This window comes from Lytechinus pictus, chromosome 6, assembly GCF_037042905.1.
Source record: "Lytechinus pictus isolate F3 Inbred chromosome 6, Lp3.0, whole genome shotgun sequence".
NCBI lineage: Eukaryota > Metazoa > Echinodermata > Echinoidea > Temnopleuroida > Toxopneustidae > Lytechinus > Lytechinus pictus.
Genome location: NC_087250.1, coordinates 21,688,031 through 21,710,077, shown reverse-complemented (window position 1 = coordinate 21,710,077; position 22,047 = coordinate 21,688,031). Strand labels below are relative to the sequence as shown.

The following is a 22,047-nucleotide window of genomic DNA, read 5'->3' as shown; positions in this document are numbered from 1 at the left end:
AAACAAAAAAGAAAATATGCTCACACAATTTGTAATATACCATTTGAAAGACTTTTATTTAATTTCAATTGTAAAAAAAAGCCTCCACAAATAAAAATTTAAAGGCATGCACATAATAATGAGTTCCAATAAGCCAGTTCGTAGTTCCTTTCTGCGCATGATCAAAAGATTCTACGCATGATCAGAGGAAGGTCATTTGTACTAAAGTGACATGGTGGTTTAAAATCTAATGAGATAAGCACCAACTTTGACGTCTTGATTATTCATATATTCTTTTGAATAGAGGTTTTCAATTACATTAAAAAAAAACAACAATGCGTCCACGAACGACTGGTATTTCACAGTTTGCCAAGTACATTGTGCAACATGCTATGGTATGCATTCAAAGTAGGAATGCAACAAATACCTTCATAAAGTGTTCATTGGTGTGCTATTCTAGTCACCTGGTCTATTCAATTTCTTCATCCTGCTATGTAAGGCAAGCTTACGTAATATATTGCTTTGAAATCTGCCTATCTGATACCTTGGTCACATTCACTCTACGGCGGCCGTACGGCGAGTCGGAAACAGCCGTTTTAACATTTTTTCGTACCAGCTATACATAGGTGGTTTGAATAAAAATGAATAAAACTGCTGTTTTCGACTCGCCGTACGGCCGCCGTAGATCAAATGTGACCGTGGTATTAATGAAAGAAATGAAAGGTCATTTGACCAAAATTGTCCATGAGGTAACTACGAACTGGTCTATTAGTAAGTATCACAGTGATTTTAACACACATCCCAGACCCAGAATCATCACATTAAAAAAATAATTATAATATAAAATTACAAATGATTGTAGAACCAACAAACTTCAGGATACAATTATCATGACTACAGCCAGTAAAACTGTGATTTCCCCACATTTGTGTCTGTTTAGACAATATAACCACAAAATTTTACCCCCCCCCAAAAAAAAAAAAAATGGAATGGTATGAGGTTTATCATCATGTGCTTCATTTGAAATGTCCAGCAATATACTAGGCTCACTATGTCTGACATTGCATTTGCTGAACAATAGAAACAAATTCAGACAAAAAATAGTGATCCAAAAGAGGTACTAGTAATATAATCTAAAAATTTCTCCCAATCAAAGAAACTAACAAAATATAACTCAAACATAATGAATCAATATGCTTCCACAGGAGGCATATACATGTATCTTGTTAAAGCATAGAGTTGTAAATATATTCACAATTTTGTTTACAATAAAGGGCCTTTATCAAGAAATTATCACAAATCATTAAATTAATGCGTCGACTATTCTTTGGCCTGTAGGAATTGTTGAAATGAAGTTTTCATTGAAAAGGAATGTCAAACTTATAACAATTAAGGCATTAATATTCATAGTTACGTCCCACAAAAAATAGGAAATTAAGGCACAATGTAACTCAAACTAATAGAAAATATCAACATCACAAAAATCAACAAGGAAATTACCAAGGAAATTGTGTAAATTTCCTGTAGAAAAAAAAATTATGGTATGGGTGAATTTCAATACAGTTGAGATCGATTGGATCAATCATAACTCTTTGTAAGACGGGGCCCACAGATACAATTAAAAAGGAATTATTAAAATTACAAGTAATTGGTACAATTTTGATAAATATATACTCTTCAAGAAAAAGACTGTATCATAACTTAAGTTGAATAATCAAAATTGAAAAAAAACATTACAAATATAATTATATGATAGTTGCACCAAGTGTTTAGAATTGTCTACAAGGTATACATTCAAAGATTTTTTTTTTAAATAAAATTAAAACTAAATAAAATAAGACAAAATATCACAGAAAATGTAGTCTTGTAAATCCAGCTATGTGAGCATATCTTGGGGATACAATTCAAACAACATTAAGAATGGTGTATTAAAATTAATAAATTAAAATGAATAAATAGTATTTTTCAAAGTCTTTCAAGATACTAACATTTTAAGAAGAAGCCATTGATTCTGGTATCAATGGGTTACATGAATACAAGACTCAAATAATTGTTTTCTCTCTTGCTAAAGAGCACCAAACCATCCCACAAATGAATAAGTATTAAATTTGGAATACTTGGAGAGTTATAATAATAATGATAATAATGTTTTATTTACCCAGGGTAGCCACTTCAGTTAGGAAACTGCTTTACCAGCGGGCCCTGCATAACATAATATGTTATTATTACCCTTCTCCAATCTAAATGCTGAGTGCCTAGCAAGAAGGCAGAAGGTCCAATAAGTCTTCGGTATGACTCGGCCGAGGATCGAACCCACGACCTCCCGTTCATGAGGACGCTCTACCACTGAGCCACCATGTCCCGTTAAATCTTCTCAAATAGATTTAATGACATATCTGTTTCTTTTCTAAGCAAGAGAAATGAGTGCATGAATTACTATACTCCAAGAGAAATCATTTCTAGTAGAGAAGAAAATAGTAAAGAAAAATTTACAACTCTTATTAGTAAAATTTGAATTTGGTTAGTTTTTCATTTGATTTGGGGAAACTTAAAGCGGGAATATCAGGGCCCCGTCTTACAAAGAGTTACAGTTGATCCAATCAATCCAACTTCATGGAAATCCATCCATGCCATAATTTTTTTTATACAGGAAATGTGCACAATCTCCTTGGTAAACAGAAAGAATCACACTGAATCTTCAAGAGAACGATGAATGTATGAATATACATAATAGAAAATATTTTGAACAGATTTGCATTTTAGATGTTGATGTTGCTGGCCGTCCATAGTTGTAGTTGATTGGATCAATCATAACTCTTTGGAAGACATGGCCCAGTATTTGAATTATTACACTCAAAATAGGTTCATGCATCAGCAAAAATATTAATTTTAGCCAAGATATGAACTTGGGTCATTCTTTAAACATGTACAGTTGAGGCCAGAAAAGTTGACACTTGCCAAACATCATAAAATTTACTGTATCTTATATAATGTTTGTGCTATCATGACAGAGTTGATATCAAACACATGAGTATGTCATGCCCCTTCATCACATTGCTTTGTCATCAGGAGCTGAGAATATTTAGGTGTCATTTTTCCCCAAAAAATCTTCATATTTTAGACAAATCAAAAATAAAAACTTGACAAAAACATATATTTGTGCTAGTTACTTCTCAACACAAACATTTCATTATTACACTTTAATGTTCAGTGGTGACATATCATGATAGAAAATGTAATATAAATCATAGATTTGATATTTATATATCTATATGAAATGATGTTTGAAAATATAATAAACAATAGAATACATTTGGCACAAGTATTACTTTTTTTTCAAAAATAATTCCACCTGAAATATACATGTATGTTAATCCCAACGGCATTTAAATCATCTGAAAGAACTTTAATACGCTCCTTCAATTGATACCAAATTCGTCATGGTAGTATTCATATTTCTGAAGAGTAAATTTTACAATGTTTGGCAAGCAAACAAATTTCACCGAATTCCATGGGTGTATATAAACTTTTGGTCTCAACTGTATATTCATATACTCAATCTAGCTTTCGGCTTACAAGTTTCTTCAGCAAGACTGTTAACATTATCCCAAAACATACATGTTTATAGCAGCATCATTAAAACAAAAATACACACAAAAATGACTGTTCATACATACAGGTGGAAGAGAGTTTCATTGAAACTATAAACTCCTATTGATACAATGTTATAGTATTAGTAAGACTTACACAATACATTTATTTTCTTCAATAATATTATTTACAATATTACATAACTCCAGCATTTTAAGAATACATATTTTTTCATAAATATAATATCTGACATGTACATATAAGTTCAACAGAAGCCACCCCCCCCCCAAAAAAAAAAGTTACAGACTTATCCTTTTTTTTTTTAGTCAATTACTAAATTGCAAATTGTAGCATTCAGCATGGGAAAGATTAACCAATTTTAAAATTTCTTGACATTATTTCAGGATATAATAAAACAAAATGGAAATGGTGATATGAATGTTGAAATATAACTCACAAAAGCATTTTAAAATTGGTCCATTTTATTTGACAATATTTTGAACGATTTAGCATGTCATTTTCAACAAATTCTTGGTTCTTGCGCTTGGAATTGAGGAAATGAGTAGAGAATGGATTAAATAAGTACCCTGATTGAAGTTAAGACATTATTTTACCAGCAGATTTCATGGAAGAGGATTTCTATTTGCATACCCAAGAGTTGCGAATGTTACCAAATCTCTCATGAAAGCTGATGATAGCAATACTTTAAAATTGAACCTGAATTGTGTTTGTTCACCAGTCTATTGGGTGTTGATCGTATCTTGCTTCTCTGCTATTACATTTGCCTGGTTGAGGAGGATTGGAGGACAGAACTTCTTCCCATTGCAAATCTTATCAAGTCCCTACAACAATAACAGAACAAAAGAAAACATAGTATGTAATCACCAGTCATGTAATACTGTATATGTGAGTGGGTGAGAGGGCAATAGTACAAATTATAAACCTCTATTTAAGAATGTCGAATAATCCGTTCCTCTGATTGGTCAAAAGTGGGGTCATGTAAACGACCATGCCTGCAAAACAACAAACTAAGGTGATACCAGAGGGCAACAGGCATAGTTAACAAGATTTCTCGCTGTTGCTCCCTGACCCGCCCCTTAACGACGGGCATAGCAAAATTTGGCTGATATCCCCATTTCTTTGCTTTCTGCGGTGATTGCGGATACCATAAATATCCGCGCGATTTGATCGAAAGTTTTAGACAATTTGCGCATTTACGCGCTTATTGCGCAAGTGCGCGCAACGGATATGACATACATGTATCATTGGAACAACGCCGATCTTTGACTTTTGCTTGTGTAATCCTGTTAAAAAATCTAGAGCAAAAGAAAATATAGTGCGTAATCACCAAACAGTCATATAATAAACAAATATATCAGGCTTTGAGAAAGTATAGTGGAATTATTTATCCGAGGTTGGTCTGGCAATTACTATTTTTCCCCGAGGGGCGAAGCCCCGAGGGAAATATAGTAGTTTTGCCAGTCCAACCGAGGATTAATAATTCCCACTATGCTTTCGAATGAAACGCCTGATATATTTGTTTTATATCCTACTTTTAATAATTTATAACCAAAATCTATGCGCTGAGCATGCAAAGTCTTGTTACTTGCGTTGAATTACCTACTTTTCTCCGAGCCACCGCGCTCAGCGGAACGCAGATTAGTGTCTGCACTGACGCATTGCGCTGGACTTGCGCACCCGGGAGAGAGAGCGCGCAAGCGGTGCGCCGAGATATCCAGTTTTGTGAAATAATGACGTCATAATATTGGTATATCCAAAAATATATCGAGGTCTGACGTCACGCAACATCATAGTTGAAATATATTAGGTCACATGATGCTACTTGAACCAATCACTATACAGGATTTACTCTATGTAGGATATAACACTGTATATACAAATGTGAGAGGCTGAGAGGGCAATAGTAAACAAGTGGAATGCCTCTGGCCGTCTCACCTGCATCACGCGATTCAATATAGCAGCAGTGCTGATTTTGAAAACTACTATAACTCGCACAAGATGTTCAGTGATACTTGGTTACTCTTATTTCCACGTTTTATGAACTAGACCAATACACTTATAGAGATATGATGGCAATTCAACAAATACCCCCAACGTGGCCAAAGTTCTTTGACCTTACATGACCTTTGACCTTGATCATGTGACCTGAAACTCGCACAGGATGTTCAGTGATACTTGATTACTATTATGTCCAAGTTTTATGAACTAGACCAACACACTTTCAAATTTATGGCTGTAATTCAACAAATACCCCAATTTGGCCAAAGTTCATTGACCCTAAATGACCTTTGACCTTGATCATGTGACCTGAAACTTGCACAGGATGTTCAGTAATACTTGATTACTATTATGTCCAAGTTTCATGAATCAGATCCATAAACTTTCAAAGTTATGATGGTAATTCAACAGATACCCCCAATTCGGCCAAAGTTCATTGACCCTAAATGACCTTTGACCTTGGTCATGTGATGTGAAACTCATGCAGGATGTTCAGTGATACTTGATTAACCTTATGTATAAGTTTCATGAACTAGGTCCATATATTTTCTAAGTTATGATGACATTTCAAAAACTTAACCTTAGGTTAAGATTTTGATGTTGATTCCCCCAACATGGTCTAAGTTCATTGACCCTAAATGACCTTTGACCTTGGTCATGTCACATGAAACTCAGGCAGGATGTTCAGTAATACTTGATTAACCTTATGGCCAAGTTTCATGAACTAGGTCCATATACTTTCTAAATTATGCTGTCATTTCAAAAACTTAACCTCAGGTTAAGATTTGGTGTTGACGCCGCCGCCGCCGTCGCCGTCGCCGCCGCCGTCGCCGCCGCCGTCGGAAAAGCGGCGCCTATAGTCTCACTCTGCTATGCAGGTGAGACAAAAATAAAACCATGAGGTAAACTCTTCCCTTATCTAGTCAAAATTTGACAGATTTTTCTGGTGCATGAGTATAATATTTGCAGTCAATATTTGTTTTATATCATGATAGGTTAGTTCATGCAGTGAAATGACTCACGATTTTATCCAAGAGTTAACAATAGGGACTGCTTCTCAGCCAATTAAAATCAAGGAAAATTGTCAGATCTAACAAATTGTCGGACGAAAAATGTTGACGAAAAGCCCCCCCCCCCCCCTGTTCAGCATACAACTGTTTTGCAAACAGAAAGCAACCCTTAACCATGCCATATTTGATACAAGCACACCATCATACAAGTGATTTTACCTCTCCTGCGTAAGATAATAAAGGCGACACCTCACACGTCACTGGGTAGCAGTCAGGATCGTGGGCTCGTCGACTGAAAATAGAAGTAAAAATACACAATTACAATTTTGAGAGAAGTTACTGGAAACAGGAAAATAAATTGTAAAGATTTTGACACTGGAGTGAGCCATGAGTAAATTGCATCTTAAAGGAGAATGAAACTCTTGGAGCAAGTTAGCTTTTGTGAAAGCAGAAAAATCAAAGAATAAGATCAACAAAAGTTTGAGTAAAATAGGACTAGCAATAAAAGAGTTATGAGCATTTGAATGTGGAGATCACTAATGCTATAGAGATCCTCCCATTGGCAATGCGACCAAGATCTATGATGTCACAGATGAAAAACTCTCCCCTTTTGGACACTGAAAATATACCCAAAAACATCTCTTTTTGCTCATCATTCTAATCATATGACAAACGATTCATCAATGATATAATGTTGTGAAACCTCTGTACTTGTCCTCTCATAAAGAGAACACCTCACCTTGTGATAGACTCTATAAAAGTGAGAATATAAGTGAAATAAGTACTAAAGTAATGAGGGAGTTGTACGTGTGTGACATCACATATCTTGGTCGCATTGCCAATGGGAGGAACTACATGGCATTAGTGATCTCAATATTCAAATGCTCATAACTTTCTTATTATTCATTCAATCTTCCTCAAACTTTCAACAATATGTTTCTTTGATTTTTCTCTTTGATATGGATTCAGCTGGTTTCAAGGGTTTCATTCTCCTCTAATATTTTTATTTGTTTCCTATTATGGTTGGACATATGTGTCCGTACAAGAATACAGCCGAATGGCACCTGTAGAAATATTTTTTTCCTGGTGTGTACCACCGACATCAACAGCTTGATAGCAATAGCTACATGGTCTTAAATGTCAGGGGTCCCACAGAAATTCGAAAACAGAATTCCATGACTAAATTGCTGCTTTCCATGACTTCCCGGGAGTTATGTAGAATTTGGGAAGTCACAAAACTGGGAAAAATAAATATCATGAACACCAATTATAATAGCAGAGTATGAGAGTTGCGTCTTGCGAGACACAGCAAACTGGAAAGCTCCCATAACCAAGAGGTAAATGCAATTCCATGAGTTTTCACAAATTTTCCATATTCCCTGACTTTCCATGACCACAAATTTTTTCCAGGATTTTCAATGACTGTGGGAACCGAGAATGTACTCCAAATGGTCAAGCGCACACAAAGTTCCACACATGTTTTTCTTGTGTGTGCTTGCTGTTTCATACAGGTAGGCATGGTCCCATGATAACTGTGTCATGGAGTACTTTTCCTGTCGCTTCAAGGTCGTGTGCGTGAAGCAGCATACAAGCTCTATCCAGTTCTTATATATCAATGGTCTAAACACACTTAAATGTCTAGTGGCGTGAAGTATAAAAGGCATCACCACATTGGTCAGATCATGCGAAGAGGACGCGCAAAACTGCGTATTGATCAATAAGATTGCGCGTTGCATATCAACTCTAAGTCATACTGAAATCTTTGTGAAACACCCCCTTGGGTGGAGAGTGGCATATGTAGATAAAATGCCTTGCAGACTAAACACTCAACCACACTGCAAAAACTCCAGTCTTGATTTAACACCAGCCCGGAATCTATATCTGTCCACAGCAGAGAAGTATTGAAATAACACCAGTTTGGAATCAAACCGATGCTGTTTTAATACTAATTGGTGTAGTAGTATAAACACATACCTGGTGTGAGACCAAAACCAAATTGGTGTTGTTTAACACTTCTCTGGTGTGGACAGATATAGATTCCGGGCTGGTGTTAAATCAACACCAGAGTTTTTACAGTGTACTCATAATACTGAGAAGCTCTGCATTGTCAAGGATCAAGAACTATATGTATACAGACCTGCCAAACTTCTACAACAACAAAAAGTATTCTTAGAAGGAAAAAAATAGTATTTTTGACAAAAAAGAGCATTTTCAAAAATTAGTCTCAACGTAACAATAACTACTTGCAAAACTGGAAGGTACATTTTAAGAGTTTTCAAGCAAAACAGAAAAATCTAGTCTGCATATAAAGAATAACAAATATGATGAAATGCAATGAAAAAGCTTTTAGAACAAAAAATTTGAATAGATCTCAACAGAGAGAGAAAAAAAAGAGGTGAAATAGAGAGAGGGAGAGAGATGGTGGGGGGGGGGGGACGTATCCTGATTTTATGAAATGACTGATCTGATAAACCCATGATGAACTATAAATATGTATAACAGTGAATTATAAGTGAAATTCTTTAATAGTCAGACCCAATCTTTAACAAAAGAAAGGTATCACGTTATTTACAACACAAGCGAGTGCAAGGTTGTTTTGAAGATGTTGAGTGAGATACAATAAATATTCATGAAGACTTGCCTAGAAATGTTTCACATGAATAAGGAATAATATGAACATTTAAAAGTCAATAACTTTGTTATTTGTTATCTGGTGTTGATGAAATTTTCAGCATTTTGCACTGTGAATTTTATTCATTTATTTAGATATAAACATCTCCAGCCCAGAGTATCCCCTTTAACCCTAAATAGACTGGGCTATTTTGACCACTAAGAAGACTGAGGGGGGCTGATTCAGCCCCCCCCTTATGATCTCGTCTGTCGATTGCGTGATCGCGACGAAAATTCTCATTGCTAATTAATTATGCTAATTTATGCATAAAATCAAAATTTTGCTCTAATTAACTAAATAATGCCCCTAAAATGCTAATTTTTGGTACAGGAACTCTTCATTGGGATCTAAAATGTACTTTAAAAAAATTCAACATCACCTTTGTTTACTTATTTATTTCATTGTTTTCTAAATTTCTTATGTATTTCGTTGTTTTTTGACTTTTTGTTCTTTATTGTTTTTTCAATGAAAATCGTCAAGGAGTTTATTTTGACCATAAATAAGATGGAATTTATTGATTTTAATCAGTGAAAGGGAAAATAATGATATATTTATGAATTTAAGCTAAAAACACTATTTGCATTGGATTTGTACACAAATTCACGTTTTGGAGCAATTTTGGGTCTGCATGCACTTACAAAATGTTGCGAAATTTCGGAACCGCATACCCGGGGGTCACAATTTTGGTCTCAAAAGTTGCGCGAGACTTGAAAGTAAAAAGTCAGCAAGCGACGCGACGCGGCGGATTTATCGCAAAACATTTCGAGGGGGGGCTGAATCAGCCCCCCCGTCTTCTTAGGGTTAAAGTCTACACCAAGTAAGAATAATGTCCACACTTCTATGAAATACTTCAAGATTTAATTTGTTCTAGTGGGGAGTGGGGGGGGGGGGGATCGTACTGCAAGCTCGGGATTCACTGTACTTGGTGAATTTGTTAATAAGTAAATGTTACACCAGAAAAATGTGGTCTATAAAATTAATTAAAAGGACCTGTGCTAGAGGCTAACAAATTTAAAGCAGTTTGTATTAGTTATCAGCATGCTCATGCTTTTAGTATAACCATGCAATACACAATGGAAGTAACACAGCTTCATACTACAAAGAGTGTATGTTTATAGAGTACCGAAGCAATGACGTCAGAGTTGCCATGGTGTCATGGCGGCCTGGTTCTAAAATGAACCTGCCAAATGAAAGCGGGTGTTTCTCATAGGAGAAAATGGCTTCCATCGGAATTTGATCGCTTGCTACCTATTTTTCAGACAAGCCAATATGTACAGATGACCGTCAGCTGCGGCTCTGTCTAGGAACAGCCCACCATGACACCATGGCAACTGACGTCACTCTTTGGTACTCTACAGGGGCCGCGGAACGGTTTTCAAAGTGGGGGGGGGGGGGCTGAGCCAAAAGTGGGGGGGGCTGACCATGCTAAAAATCACAATCATATGGTCATTTTTACATTTTTGTACACGGTTTTGGAAAAAAGTGGGGGGGGGGGGGCTGAAGCCCCCCCAGCCCCCCCCGGTTCCGCGGCCCCTGCTCTATATTACCAGCTTGCTCATTTGCATACAAGCAGGGTGTTTATACAGTATGACCTGAGAAAATAATTATCTAATACAACATTACATCCAATTTTAATACAATTATCAGTGTTTTGCTTGTTTGCTTTATCTCCATTTATTCAAATCATCTGTTTGTTTGGGTAGACTTGGTATATTTTGTTTACTATATTTATTCTAGAGTGTATCCTCGGACTGCAACATAATGTCTTTAATACCTATGGCCCCTATTCTGAACTCGAGTTTTATCTAAATTTTGGTCTGAATTAGGTTGTGGTTTACTTTAATATGGAGAGGCAGGTTCACCACAAATCCATTACGGCAGAGGTATATGACACTAAAATCATTCAAAACTCTCTGGGAGTAAGAACGAAAATAAATTTCTTCATCACTAAATCAGAATGAGTAAACAAAATAGTACACATAAAAACACAATATCCACAAAATTTGTCCTTTTCGACTTCCCCTTCTTTCATCACAGACTTAGGGCCTTTTCAAACGTGAATCTTGAATCATCTTTGTAATGATGATTGCAATTCGTCTATAGAATCATCGGACATTTCACACGCTCACTCGAAAATTGTGATTTAAATTCAAATTCCTGAGCGAAGACGGTATGTGTCCTTGGTGACTTGTCAATCAAAGCACTGCATTGCAAATACAAACTACAATGAGTGCATGACAATTGTATTATCTACGGAAGTGCTTAAAAGGTCACGTAAGCTCCGCCCCAAAGATGTTTTGGAGATCAAGCCTTTCACACTCAAAATTTGTACAGTAATTTGAGTGAAACTTAACTGGAATTCACTTCCGGAGTAGAATTTGAATACGTGATTGTAATTAGTGTTCGTGATTCTACCGGTAATCATGTTCTAGTTTTTTTCACACCTGCTAAAAATTTGTCATCAGCCTTATTTTTCACTGGAATCATCATGAATGCAAATTACATGTACTTTTTTTTTACCGTGTCAAAGGGCGGATAGATAATAGGTTATAAAATTAAAGTTTAACTCAACTTCAGAATACGGGCCTGTATGTAGTGCACATATCAAAATGCCTAACATTGCTATTCACATTCAAGCAGGCCATCATGCAACTACTAGTTTGCACCGTTTAATTTGATATCGATCCATATGAATTAAATATTGCTAGGGCAGTGGGATGTTTTTTCTCCTTTTTTTATATAGCAAATGGTAATGAATTCCTAATAGCATACTATTAAATTGTTTGGGGTTAGTATTATGTCACTGTAATTTTGCATTGTATATTCAATGCCATTATTTTTGTAATTATTTATTATATATTGTTCTTTGTATACCAACAGCCAGAATATGATTTTTATGCCAATGTAATTTCTTTTTTATTTTGAGCATGACAACAAATTTTGAGTATCTAAATATCTGAATGTAATCTGCTAAAGTACTTGAATTCAAGAATAAACATTACAGAGTATAAAGTTGGCCTATTCATGCAACCTACATGCATCTCCCTACAGTTCAACATGAGGGGGGGGGGGCGGCAAGAGGTACACGCCCTGTCCATATTCCAAGATTGTCCATTTGAATCACATATTAATAAATTGATTTAAATCTAAGAAAATTGTCATTTGTGTCCCCCTCTATCTCTAAATTTTGCTATTTGCACCCCATTCTGTTTCAAAATCCCTGATCCACACCCAGAACTACATGTATATAGTTAAAGAAGCAATTATTCAGTCCAGGGGCCCGTAACACAAAGCTTAGCAATGATCGTAGAACATTTTTCTACGATTGATTGCATAGACTACGAGTGTACGATTAATTGCTAACCTCTGTGTTACGGGACCCAGAACATGCAAGACATGCACTTTGTTATCTTCAAAAGTTATATTGCACTTCAATCAAAAAATTTTGGGGTGGTCTCCAAAATATTTTACTTTACATATTAAGCAGATTCACCAAATCCTTGTGTGGAGCATGAATTAATCATGCATTATTAATTTTTTCCCAACAGGAGAATCTGTGGTTGGTTGTGTGAAAATCTAAATCAAATGTACGGTAGTTTATAATAAAGTTTTACATTAATTGCTAAAAGTTTCAAATAATACATGTATATAAAGATGTACTGTAGGCCTGGAGTGTAGTTTATACTAAGAGTCCACTGGGCGGCACCAGTTTACGAAATTAGCAAGCGGTTCTGGCGCCTAGTATCGCCAATAAGGTTGCCTAGTCGCATGTAGCGGCTCAATCTGACCCCCCAACTGGCACGTGATGATCAAAATTCTCATCGCGCTAAATTCAATTAGACAAATTAAATTTTTCCCTTGCCAAATTCAATTTTTGACGCCACTACGCGCCAGTTGGGAGGCAGTTTGAGCCACTGCAGGCCAATAGGTACCTTATTGGCGACACAAGGCACCACAGCAGCTTTGCATTGGCGTGAACTGGTACCAACTAGAGCAAACTGGTCCCAGTCCAATGGACTCCTAGCATTATCAATTTTTAGAATACATTCATTGTACCTACCTGCTCTCCCTATGAGTGGGGATGGGGTGTGTTTCATAAGGTACTATTCTATGTGTGTGCTTGGTGCGTCGAATTGGAGTGTTAAAACACCTTTGGAAAGTGAACAGACAAGATTTACACACATTTGTAGTGTAGGGTAGGGTTGTGCAATGTGTTGATGAAAAGGAAATGGGGGTTGTGCAATATAATTGCAAACTTGAGATGAAATTATGAGAGTTGTGTAATAGCTTTGATATTGAACAGACAAGATTACACACATTTGTAGTGTAGGGTAGGGTTGTGCAATGTGTTGATGAAAAGGAAATGGGGGTTGTGCAATATAATTGCAAACTTGAGATGAAATTATGAGAGTTGTGTAATAGCTTTGATATGGAACAGATAGATTACACACATTTGTAGTGTAGGGTAGGGTTGTGTAATGTGTTGATGAAAAGGAAATGGGGGTCGTGCAATATAATTGCAAACTTGAGATGAAATTATGAGAGTTGTGTAATAGCTTTGATATTGAAGAGACAAGATTACACACATTTGTAGTGTAGGGTAGGGTTGTGCAATGTGTTGATGAAAAGGAAATGAGGGTTGTGCAATATAATTGCAAACTTGAGATGAAATTATGAGAGTTGTGTAATAGCTTTGATATTGAAGAGACAAGATTACACACATTTGTAGTGCAGGGTAGGGTTGTGCAATGTGTTGATGAAAAGGAAATGGGGGTTGTGCAATATAATTGCAAACTTGAGATGAAATTATGAGAGTTGTGTAATAGCTTTGATATTGAAGAGACAAGATTACACACATTTGTAGTGCAGGGTGGGGTTGTGCAATGTGTTGATGAAAAGGAAATGGGGGTTGTGCAATATAATTGCAAACTTGAGATTAAATTATGAAAGTTGTGTAATAGCTTTGATATTGAACAGACAAGATTACACACATTTGTAGTGTAGGGTAGGGTTGTGCAATGTGAGTGAATGTGTTGATGAAAAGGCGATGGGGGTTGTGCAACATAAGGGATTTCAAAGTTGAGATGAAATTAGAGGGTTGTGATATACATGTACAACACCTTTGAAAATGAACTGAGAAGATTACACAGCGAATAGGTTAGTGAAAATGGAGGGATGTGTAACATCAGGGTTCCCAGCTTTTCAAGAAAACAAAATTCCTTGATTATCCCTGAAGTTTAACAATTCCCTGATAATTATTTAATCCCACTCCCAGTTTCGCAACAATGTAAAACTAATTAGTACCACCATAACCAGTCGTTCAACGGATGTTGTTTTGATATGCAACAAAATATAACAGTCTGACTGACTATCGTGCTTTCGACTTTTGGGATGATCAAAATTCCCTGATTTTTCCCTCATTTCAGGCATTTCCCCCTGATTTGAGGTAATTATTTTATCAAATTCCCCGATTTTTTCCCCTGACTGGAAAAAAAGTAAATTTATTTTCTCCGATTTCCCTGATGGGCTGGGAACCCCTAACATAACAAGATTGACTGACAGATTTCTTGGTGGAAAGTGAGGGATGATTAATATTAGTGAATAAGTGGATGAAAAGGGGAAAGTTGTCTAATGTGAGTGAAAAGGTTAGTGAAAATGGAGCCGAGAGTTGTGTGATATGAGTGAAAAACACTTTGAGATGGGTGGGGTGAGTGAATTCGGAATTTGATGTGATGGAACGATTGTGTAATATACAGAATGGCAAACCTTTAAAATTACCCGAGTGGGGGGCAGTCACATGTATTGCTGAACACATGCATGACCAAATTATTTCCAAACACCCCCTTAAAAGATGATTTTTTTTTCTGTGTGTGCAAAATAACCCCCTAAAACAAGTTTTTTTGGCACATGCCCAAGGCGACACTTTAAGCGGGACGCAAAAAAGGGAGAGGGGGCACAAATAAATAAAAGGAAAAGAAAAAAAGGGAAAGGATAAGGAATAACACGCAGAAAAGGAATACCACAGAAGGTGATTAATATCCCCGCCCTATGCTATTACCATGGTAATGCAGTTTTTCCAACACATTTAGATAATGATCAGATTCTTGCATAAATACACTTTGAAAGGGGCGTGATTTCAGAGCTTGCCCTAGGCGTCGTTTGTCCTAGATACGCCACTGAACTGTGGAATATCACAAGTCATCTTGCGGTGTACATGTATATCCTATAATCACAAGTAAATTACTCATGATTTTACTCGTGATCATACTACCGTGATTCCAATGATCTAAAACTCTGCGATGTTTTCATTTTAGAATTTGCACATGGTGCCAATTCGCAAAGCAAGCTGGGTGTAGGTATTGAAATCAATCCATATCGAAAGTGCATTCATATCCAAAAGACCGCAACATTTTTACAGGGCTGGAAAGATTGCAATGTTTTGCTCCAGCGTGAATCAAGAGGAGGAAATATCGCGATGAGCTCGGAAATCAGATCATCACCGTCTTAATGAGAATGGTCCTTTAGATTTCTTACGAAAATTCAACAAAATGAGGGGGCCTCCCACCCTCCACATTGTCCATTGTTAAAGTCTGATGGACATCAACATTCATGAGGAATCAATAGGTGGTTTCAAACCGCCTCGATCATAAGAATCCCCGTTAAATTACAAGAACTTTTTTAGGCTAAAAAATACCCATTAATTATTCCTGCATTCACACCGCCCCAAAACATACCCTTCGGGATATTATTCCTGAAGTTAGGAGCATGCGCAGTATGGTCTGATAAGCAGGCAAGGCGCGAGATTTAAAACCACTAGCTCAGCAGCCACCCACGGCGCCCGCGCCCAACTACACGCTGGGCTAAAAGTTCCCGTAAATTGCTTCACATTGCCAAAATACCTGTGACCTTGGAAAAATCCCCACAAAAGTTCTCGTAATTTTGCCAAGTACCTACTATTTATTGGGTATTTTCTTTCAGGGATATTACGTGTAATTTGCTTTCACATTGCCAATATTACCTGGTATTTTCTGATCGGGTAAATTTCCCGATCAGGAAATACCTGGAACTGACGAACTTCGCGGCGGTCTGAAACCACCTAATTACTTTTTGCCGACCACAGTCACTGTGAATAGCTTGTAGTCTTTCAACATCAGACCCTCTATTGTGCATCACTGAACCTGGCATATTGATTGTACTGATAACTTCACAATTACTCCACCTGTCTATAAGTAATATGCACATTCTACATTAAAATTCACTGCCAATTCGTCGACTGCCAACTCGTCCACTCACCACATGGTCTACCTTCATTGATTCTAATGCCATTCCATCCATCAACATTTCATCTAACAACCATTTTGTCCAATAACCATTTGGTTCAATCATCACTTCGTCTAATCACCATTTAGTCTATTACCATTTCATCCAATAACCAGTTGGTCTAATATAGGCCTAGTCTAATACCCATTTGCTTTTATTCATTTTGCACACTTTAGTTTAATTAGAACAAATGGTATACAGACTAAATTACTATTGGACCAACTGGTTATTAGACGGAATGGCATTAGACTAAATGAAAGTAGACCATGTGGTGAGTAGACAAACTGATGATGGACCAAATGGTATTAGACTAGTGGGCAATTGGATGAATTGGCATTAGACTAATTGGAAATAAACCATATCTGCATGGAGAACTTGTGCAACCAAACTGTAACCCAGTTAGCTCAGGACATAATTTGCATGTTGCTATGTCTATTCTCTAGCAAGCATTTAGTGAGCTTTTAAACAGCCTTTTTGTTAACCAAGCATAGTTATTCAACAAGTCTAATAGCTTTTATCACCAACACCAATACTAATGTTCTAATAATCCATATGGCCCAGCTTACTGAGTTCAAAGAATATATACAGTGTACATAGTAACAAGGTCAGTCTTAAAGCCCTCACCAAGAGAGAAAGGAAGAGAGAGAAAATAAAACAGAATAAATAAAATAAAGAGCAAGAAAGTTTGTTTTAATAAACCATTGTAGACTGGCTAAACACTCAAGCTGCATAGATTTAGAAAATGGTATAAGACACAAAACCGACAAAGCTCAACAACACTTTTTTTTGTGTGTGTGTGTATACGATCAACATGTTAAAATATGCTACCCATTCTATATTTCCATCTTGCGAAATGATTTTCCTTTGCAAAACTTCAGAATTCTCCATCATTAAATACATATGTAGCATGATATCGCTACATCATAAATAAACACAATAAAAAAATGTTGCTGGGATATACTGTACTATACCCATTGAACAATGAATGCTAATTCTTACCGTGGACATCCCGCGTTTAAAGAAGTTTGCCTAACTCTATAAATGATATTATACACCATAGACAAAAGTTGTGAATTTGCCTAACTCTAATGCACGTATTCAAATTTAGAAAAGAGTTAGGCAACTCACAAAGATAATGAATACCCTACACCCTTGGATTTATATCTTGAAATCTTTGTGATGAATTAAAATTTTTATAACAAAAGAGATGCCAATACATGTATTTCCACGTAGTCTTCTTTTTATATTTTCCCCAATTTCTATCTTTTGTTTAATTGTTTTAATGAATGGCAGATGTTTGCTATTCTAAAGATTCCAATACTCCAAAGGCTTATTATTCCGAGAAAAAGGGGTTTGTTATTCCAGAGGTTCAATAAAATACGCTTCATCATTCTATAGCATTAGTGAGTCTGAACATGAAAAAAACATGGGAAAACTATGTTTATTAGCCAATAAAAAAAAGATTGTTTATTGTAATATCACCGGTGAATTTTATGAAGTATACATTACTTCATTTTTAAACTATTAAACCTCTAATAAATCTGATAACACACATTGTCTGTGGTCAGAGTAACCAACTTTCAACTTTCAGTACAACAAACCTCTGGATCAATCAACATTTTGAGTAACTATTGAGCCTTCGGAAAACTAAACCTTCAGAATAACAAGCGAAAAACCAATTAGAATAACCTGCTGTACTAACCCAATGAATGATTTTAAGTAATCAGAGCAAACAGCCGTCTAATATGATAATCTACCGACAGAAACCCCAAGGTAGTTGGGCTAATAAAACCTCGTATCTCAAAGTGAAAATATTTTGATGACAGCTCGGAATAAGCCAGATTACAGATTCATAACAGGGGCAACAACCTTCATTTGCCTTGAAAGAGTTCTTCACAGGTATCAGGAGACTGTTTTTTGACAATATGAGACTGGCACCATTGCTATCATTTCAAAATACAACCTTTTCTTAAGCTGCCCTCAATATTTTTTTTTTTTGAAATACAAGGTTTTATCAGCCTAGCCACGATATAAGGTATAAGCAGGGCCCTGTCTTACAAAGAGTTATGAATGATCCGATCAACCACAAGTATATGGAAATCCATCAATGTCATAATTTTTTCTTCAGGAAATTTGCACAATGTCTTTTGTAAACAAAGAAAAGCACACTGAATTTTCAAGAAAAATATGAATGCATGAATATACATCATATTTAGCAAATATTCTAAACAAATTTGTATTTTAGGTGTTGACGTTGCTGGCTTTCCTAGTTGTGGTTGATTGAATCAATCGTAACTGTTTGTAAAACAGGCCCAGGTATGAATATTAAGATATTGCAATGGATGATATATGGTAAAGGGAAAACACATACTTAGCATTCATATGGTCCTCTATAACACGGGAATACCTGTTTATACATACAGCAATTTAACAAAAGGATTTAACATTAAAATGCAAGGCTTGACATTAGCAGCGGTCCAGGGCAACCAAAAATGAGAGTCTGGCAACCAAAATTCTGTTAAAGCCCACACTTGGTGGCCCGGTCGGGCTACCAAACTTTTGATAAATTGTAATGTTTTCTATTGCTTTGCGGGCCACCAAGAATATGAAATAGATGAATTTGGTGGACTAATCTGGCCACCAAGAAATGGGTTAATCTATCCAATCTTTGGATGACACGACATATACTCTTGCGACAAATGCTTTGATCATAATATCTCAGAGGGCACAGGGCTAGAGCTAGTGTGGAGACTTGAAATAAGATAGGAAAAGATTGGCCCGAATTCACGAAGGTGGTTTTGAAAACCCACTGTTGAGTCCATGGTTTATGCAGATTTCCTAAATAAATTACGCTTAATTTAGCGCGTATCGGGTGCGTGTATAAAAATTTCCAATGCTGATGCGCGCTTTTGTCACAGTGCGCCAAATTGACGCTTGTTGCTGTGGTTATCCACGATATTTTATTCATGAATCCACTGTTTTTATTAATGAGTCCACTCTTCAACAGTGGACTCATGAATAAAATAGCGTATCTAACTATGGTAACAGGCATCAATTTGGCGCAATGTGACAAAAGCGTGCATCAACATTGGACATTTTTATACAAGCGCTCAATACGTGCTAAATTAAGCGTAATTTATACAGGATATCTGCACAAACCATGGATTCAACCTTGGGATTTCAAAACCACCTTTGTGAATTCGGGCCATTGGTTCCAATGAAATTTGCTCCGCAGACAATTGCACCGATGGAGAATCTGCGCGTTAAGCCAAACATAAAACCTAACCTCCAAAACTATATAAACCCTACTCCTTATCTTTACATTATTCTGAACCCCAAAACTCTATTACAATCCTAGCTCTAGCCCTCTGCCCTCCGAGATATTAAGATCAGAGCAAATGTCGCAAGAGTAAATGTTGTGTCACCCAAAGATTGGCAAGATTAGCCCATCAAGGACTGAGTCTCAGCCAGCAATCACATATAGGATAAGGTTTTTAAAAAAAAGAGAAAATATGAACATATGCTACCCGCTGGATCAGGGTGAGACATGAAGCCGGATCACAGAGTCCTACATGTATATTGTGTTATCATTGCATTTATCTACAATATGTTAACATGAAGGGACTGCCGTACCAGGGGAAGGGGGAGGGAGTGTTCTACACAAAGAGATTATTTAGGCTTAGATTTGCACTTTAATTTCAAGTTTCATGAGGTATAAAATGAAACACCACATTGGTCAAGTAATTATGCTAGGACACATGTTACTGCGTACTGATCAATAAGGAACTCACTACACCAAAGAATGATACCCGCCTGGAATTTACTGCCTTCTAATCTTCATCTGCCAGTAAGACCTTTAAGTCCTGCTAATCAGCCACCAAATTTTAATTGCAAATGCATGCATGAGGGCAATTCCATAAAACGATCACCCTTTTTGTACATCCGACCCCCATTTCTGTCAAGTCTTACTTGATTTACTTCACTTCATAAACTGACCCAAGTCATGGTCCTTTGAGAACATTGCGGACTGTCAAAAGAACCAGAAATCAGAGACAGAAAATTTCATGAAGGTCCCACATACAGGGGGCGGACGTACATATTTTATGGAATTGCCCATAAGAGGACTGCACGTCTAAAGCCCAGTTGCGACAGGGTTGGTGCAGTATAGACAAGACAGGGCATGTGCGCCAGTGGTTTAGCATGACTCTAATACCCAATTTAGATCTCTCTCTGGTGTCTCACCAGACAATTGTCTGGAGCGAACACGAAAAAAATTCCTTATCAAAACACGAGGTGCACATTCGGGTCGTTTAGATCATGTGCGGTAATCGCGAGGTACATCGTCTCCCTTTGGACTCGCAGATTGCGTTGTCATGGTAAAATGTCAATCAAGGGGGAAAGCACGCGCTGCACAACGATCGCTCAGATATTAAAGGACATCCGTTTTCTATGTAGAGTTTGCACTGACACTGTTTAGATCTACAGTCCAACAGTGGATCACGCCATGTGACCTTGCGATTGTGCTAGACTTTCTGGGGTAATATTTACCATGCAATTACCTAAGATTCGTGCTTTGTGCCGAGAACGTTAAGATCTCCTGTGGACAAAGGACATCCTACGTTAGCCTCCTACATGTAGGTTACTTTGCGTTTGGTGGTAGATCTAAACAGGGTATAAGTCATACTCAACTCATTCAGAGAGATACCACAAGCTTTGAACAGGCAAGTTGCACAGGGAACACTTTAGGAAGTAAAATGATGACATTAGTTTGAAGGAAAATATACCATCATAACTTGACCCTTGGGAGACTGAGCCTGTATACACAATATGAGGGCTCGAATGTCCAACAGGTTCAAGAGCTAACAATGGTTTTTAACAGGTGGGCTGCGCAAGGAACACTTAGGGATGTGTAATGACAAAATTAGTTCGGAGAAAAACATACTCTCATAAAAGCTTCCAACAGCTTTAAGCAATCCAATCGCTCAAGGATTAATTTAGGAATATTTAAGCTCACAGAATTACCTTGGAATAGCCGGGATGGGTGTCCCGTCAGAGTCGATGAAGTTACCGCCGGCGTTTAACACCCATCTATGGTGTAAGGATAGGAGGGCGTGTCTAGCCGTGGTTGGGTTGTCCTTTTCTGACTTTGTGCTGTTCTTCAGTGGAGAGAACTCGTCCTCCCTCAAGACCTCAAAAACTGCAAAATTACTGAGGAAAACGACCAAAAAGACTTTAAAGACTTAATATGAAGCACTGGGGTCAGAAAATCGAATAGTTCACTTTTTCTAAAGGGAAAAAATAATTATGATTGATGTCAGCAAGGAAAATTATTTATTTCATGGGAAATGTTTGAATTCTTAGTATTTCTTGGTATCCTTGTTGATACTCTCAATGCAATAATCTTAAGGCAGGAATATAACGTCGCCTTCCTGCGAAAGGGCCGTTATCGTGCAATGA

The 22,047-nt window shown here is 36.9% G+C and overlaps 1 protein-coding gene across 1 annotated transcript in view; it reads right to left on the bottom strand.

The window, feature by feature from the left end:
• Nucleotides 1-28: 28 nt before the first annotated feature.
• The window catches only part of LOC129263144 (UDP-N-acetylhexosamine pyrophosphorylase-like), a 33,778-nt gene continuing 11,759 nt past the window's right edge, over nt 29-22,047 (bottom strand). The window contains exons 8-12 of the mRNA XM_064101186.1: nt 21,613-21,798; nt 18,962-18,997; nt 13,331-13,420; nt 6,819-6,891; nt 29-4,412 (exon numbers count right to left, since the gene is read on the bottom strand). Of these exons, the coding sequence (XP_063957256.1) occupies nt 4,311-4,412; nt 6,819-6,891; nt 13,331-13,420; nt 18,962-18,997; nt 21,613-21,798 (487 nt within the window). The 3' untranslated portion in view covers nt 29-4,310. The remainder of the gene's footprint in view (nt 4,413-6,818; nt 6,892-13,330; nt 13,421-18,961; nt 18,998-21,612; nt 21,799-22,047) is intronic.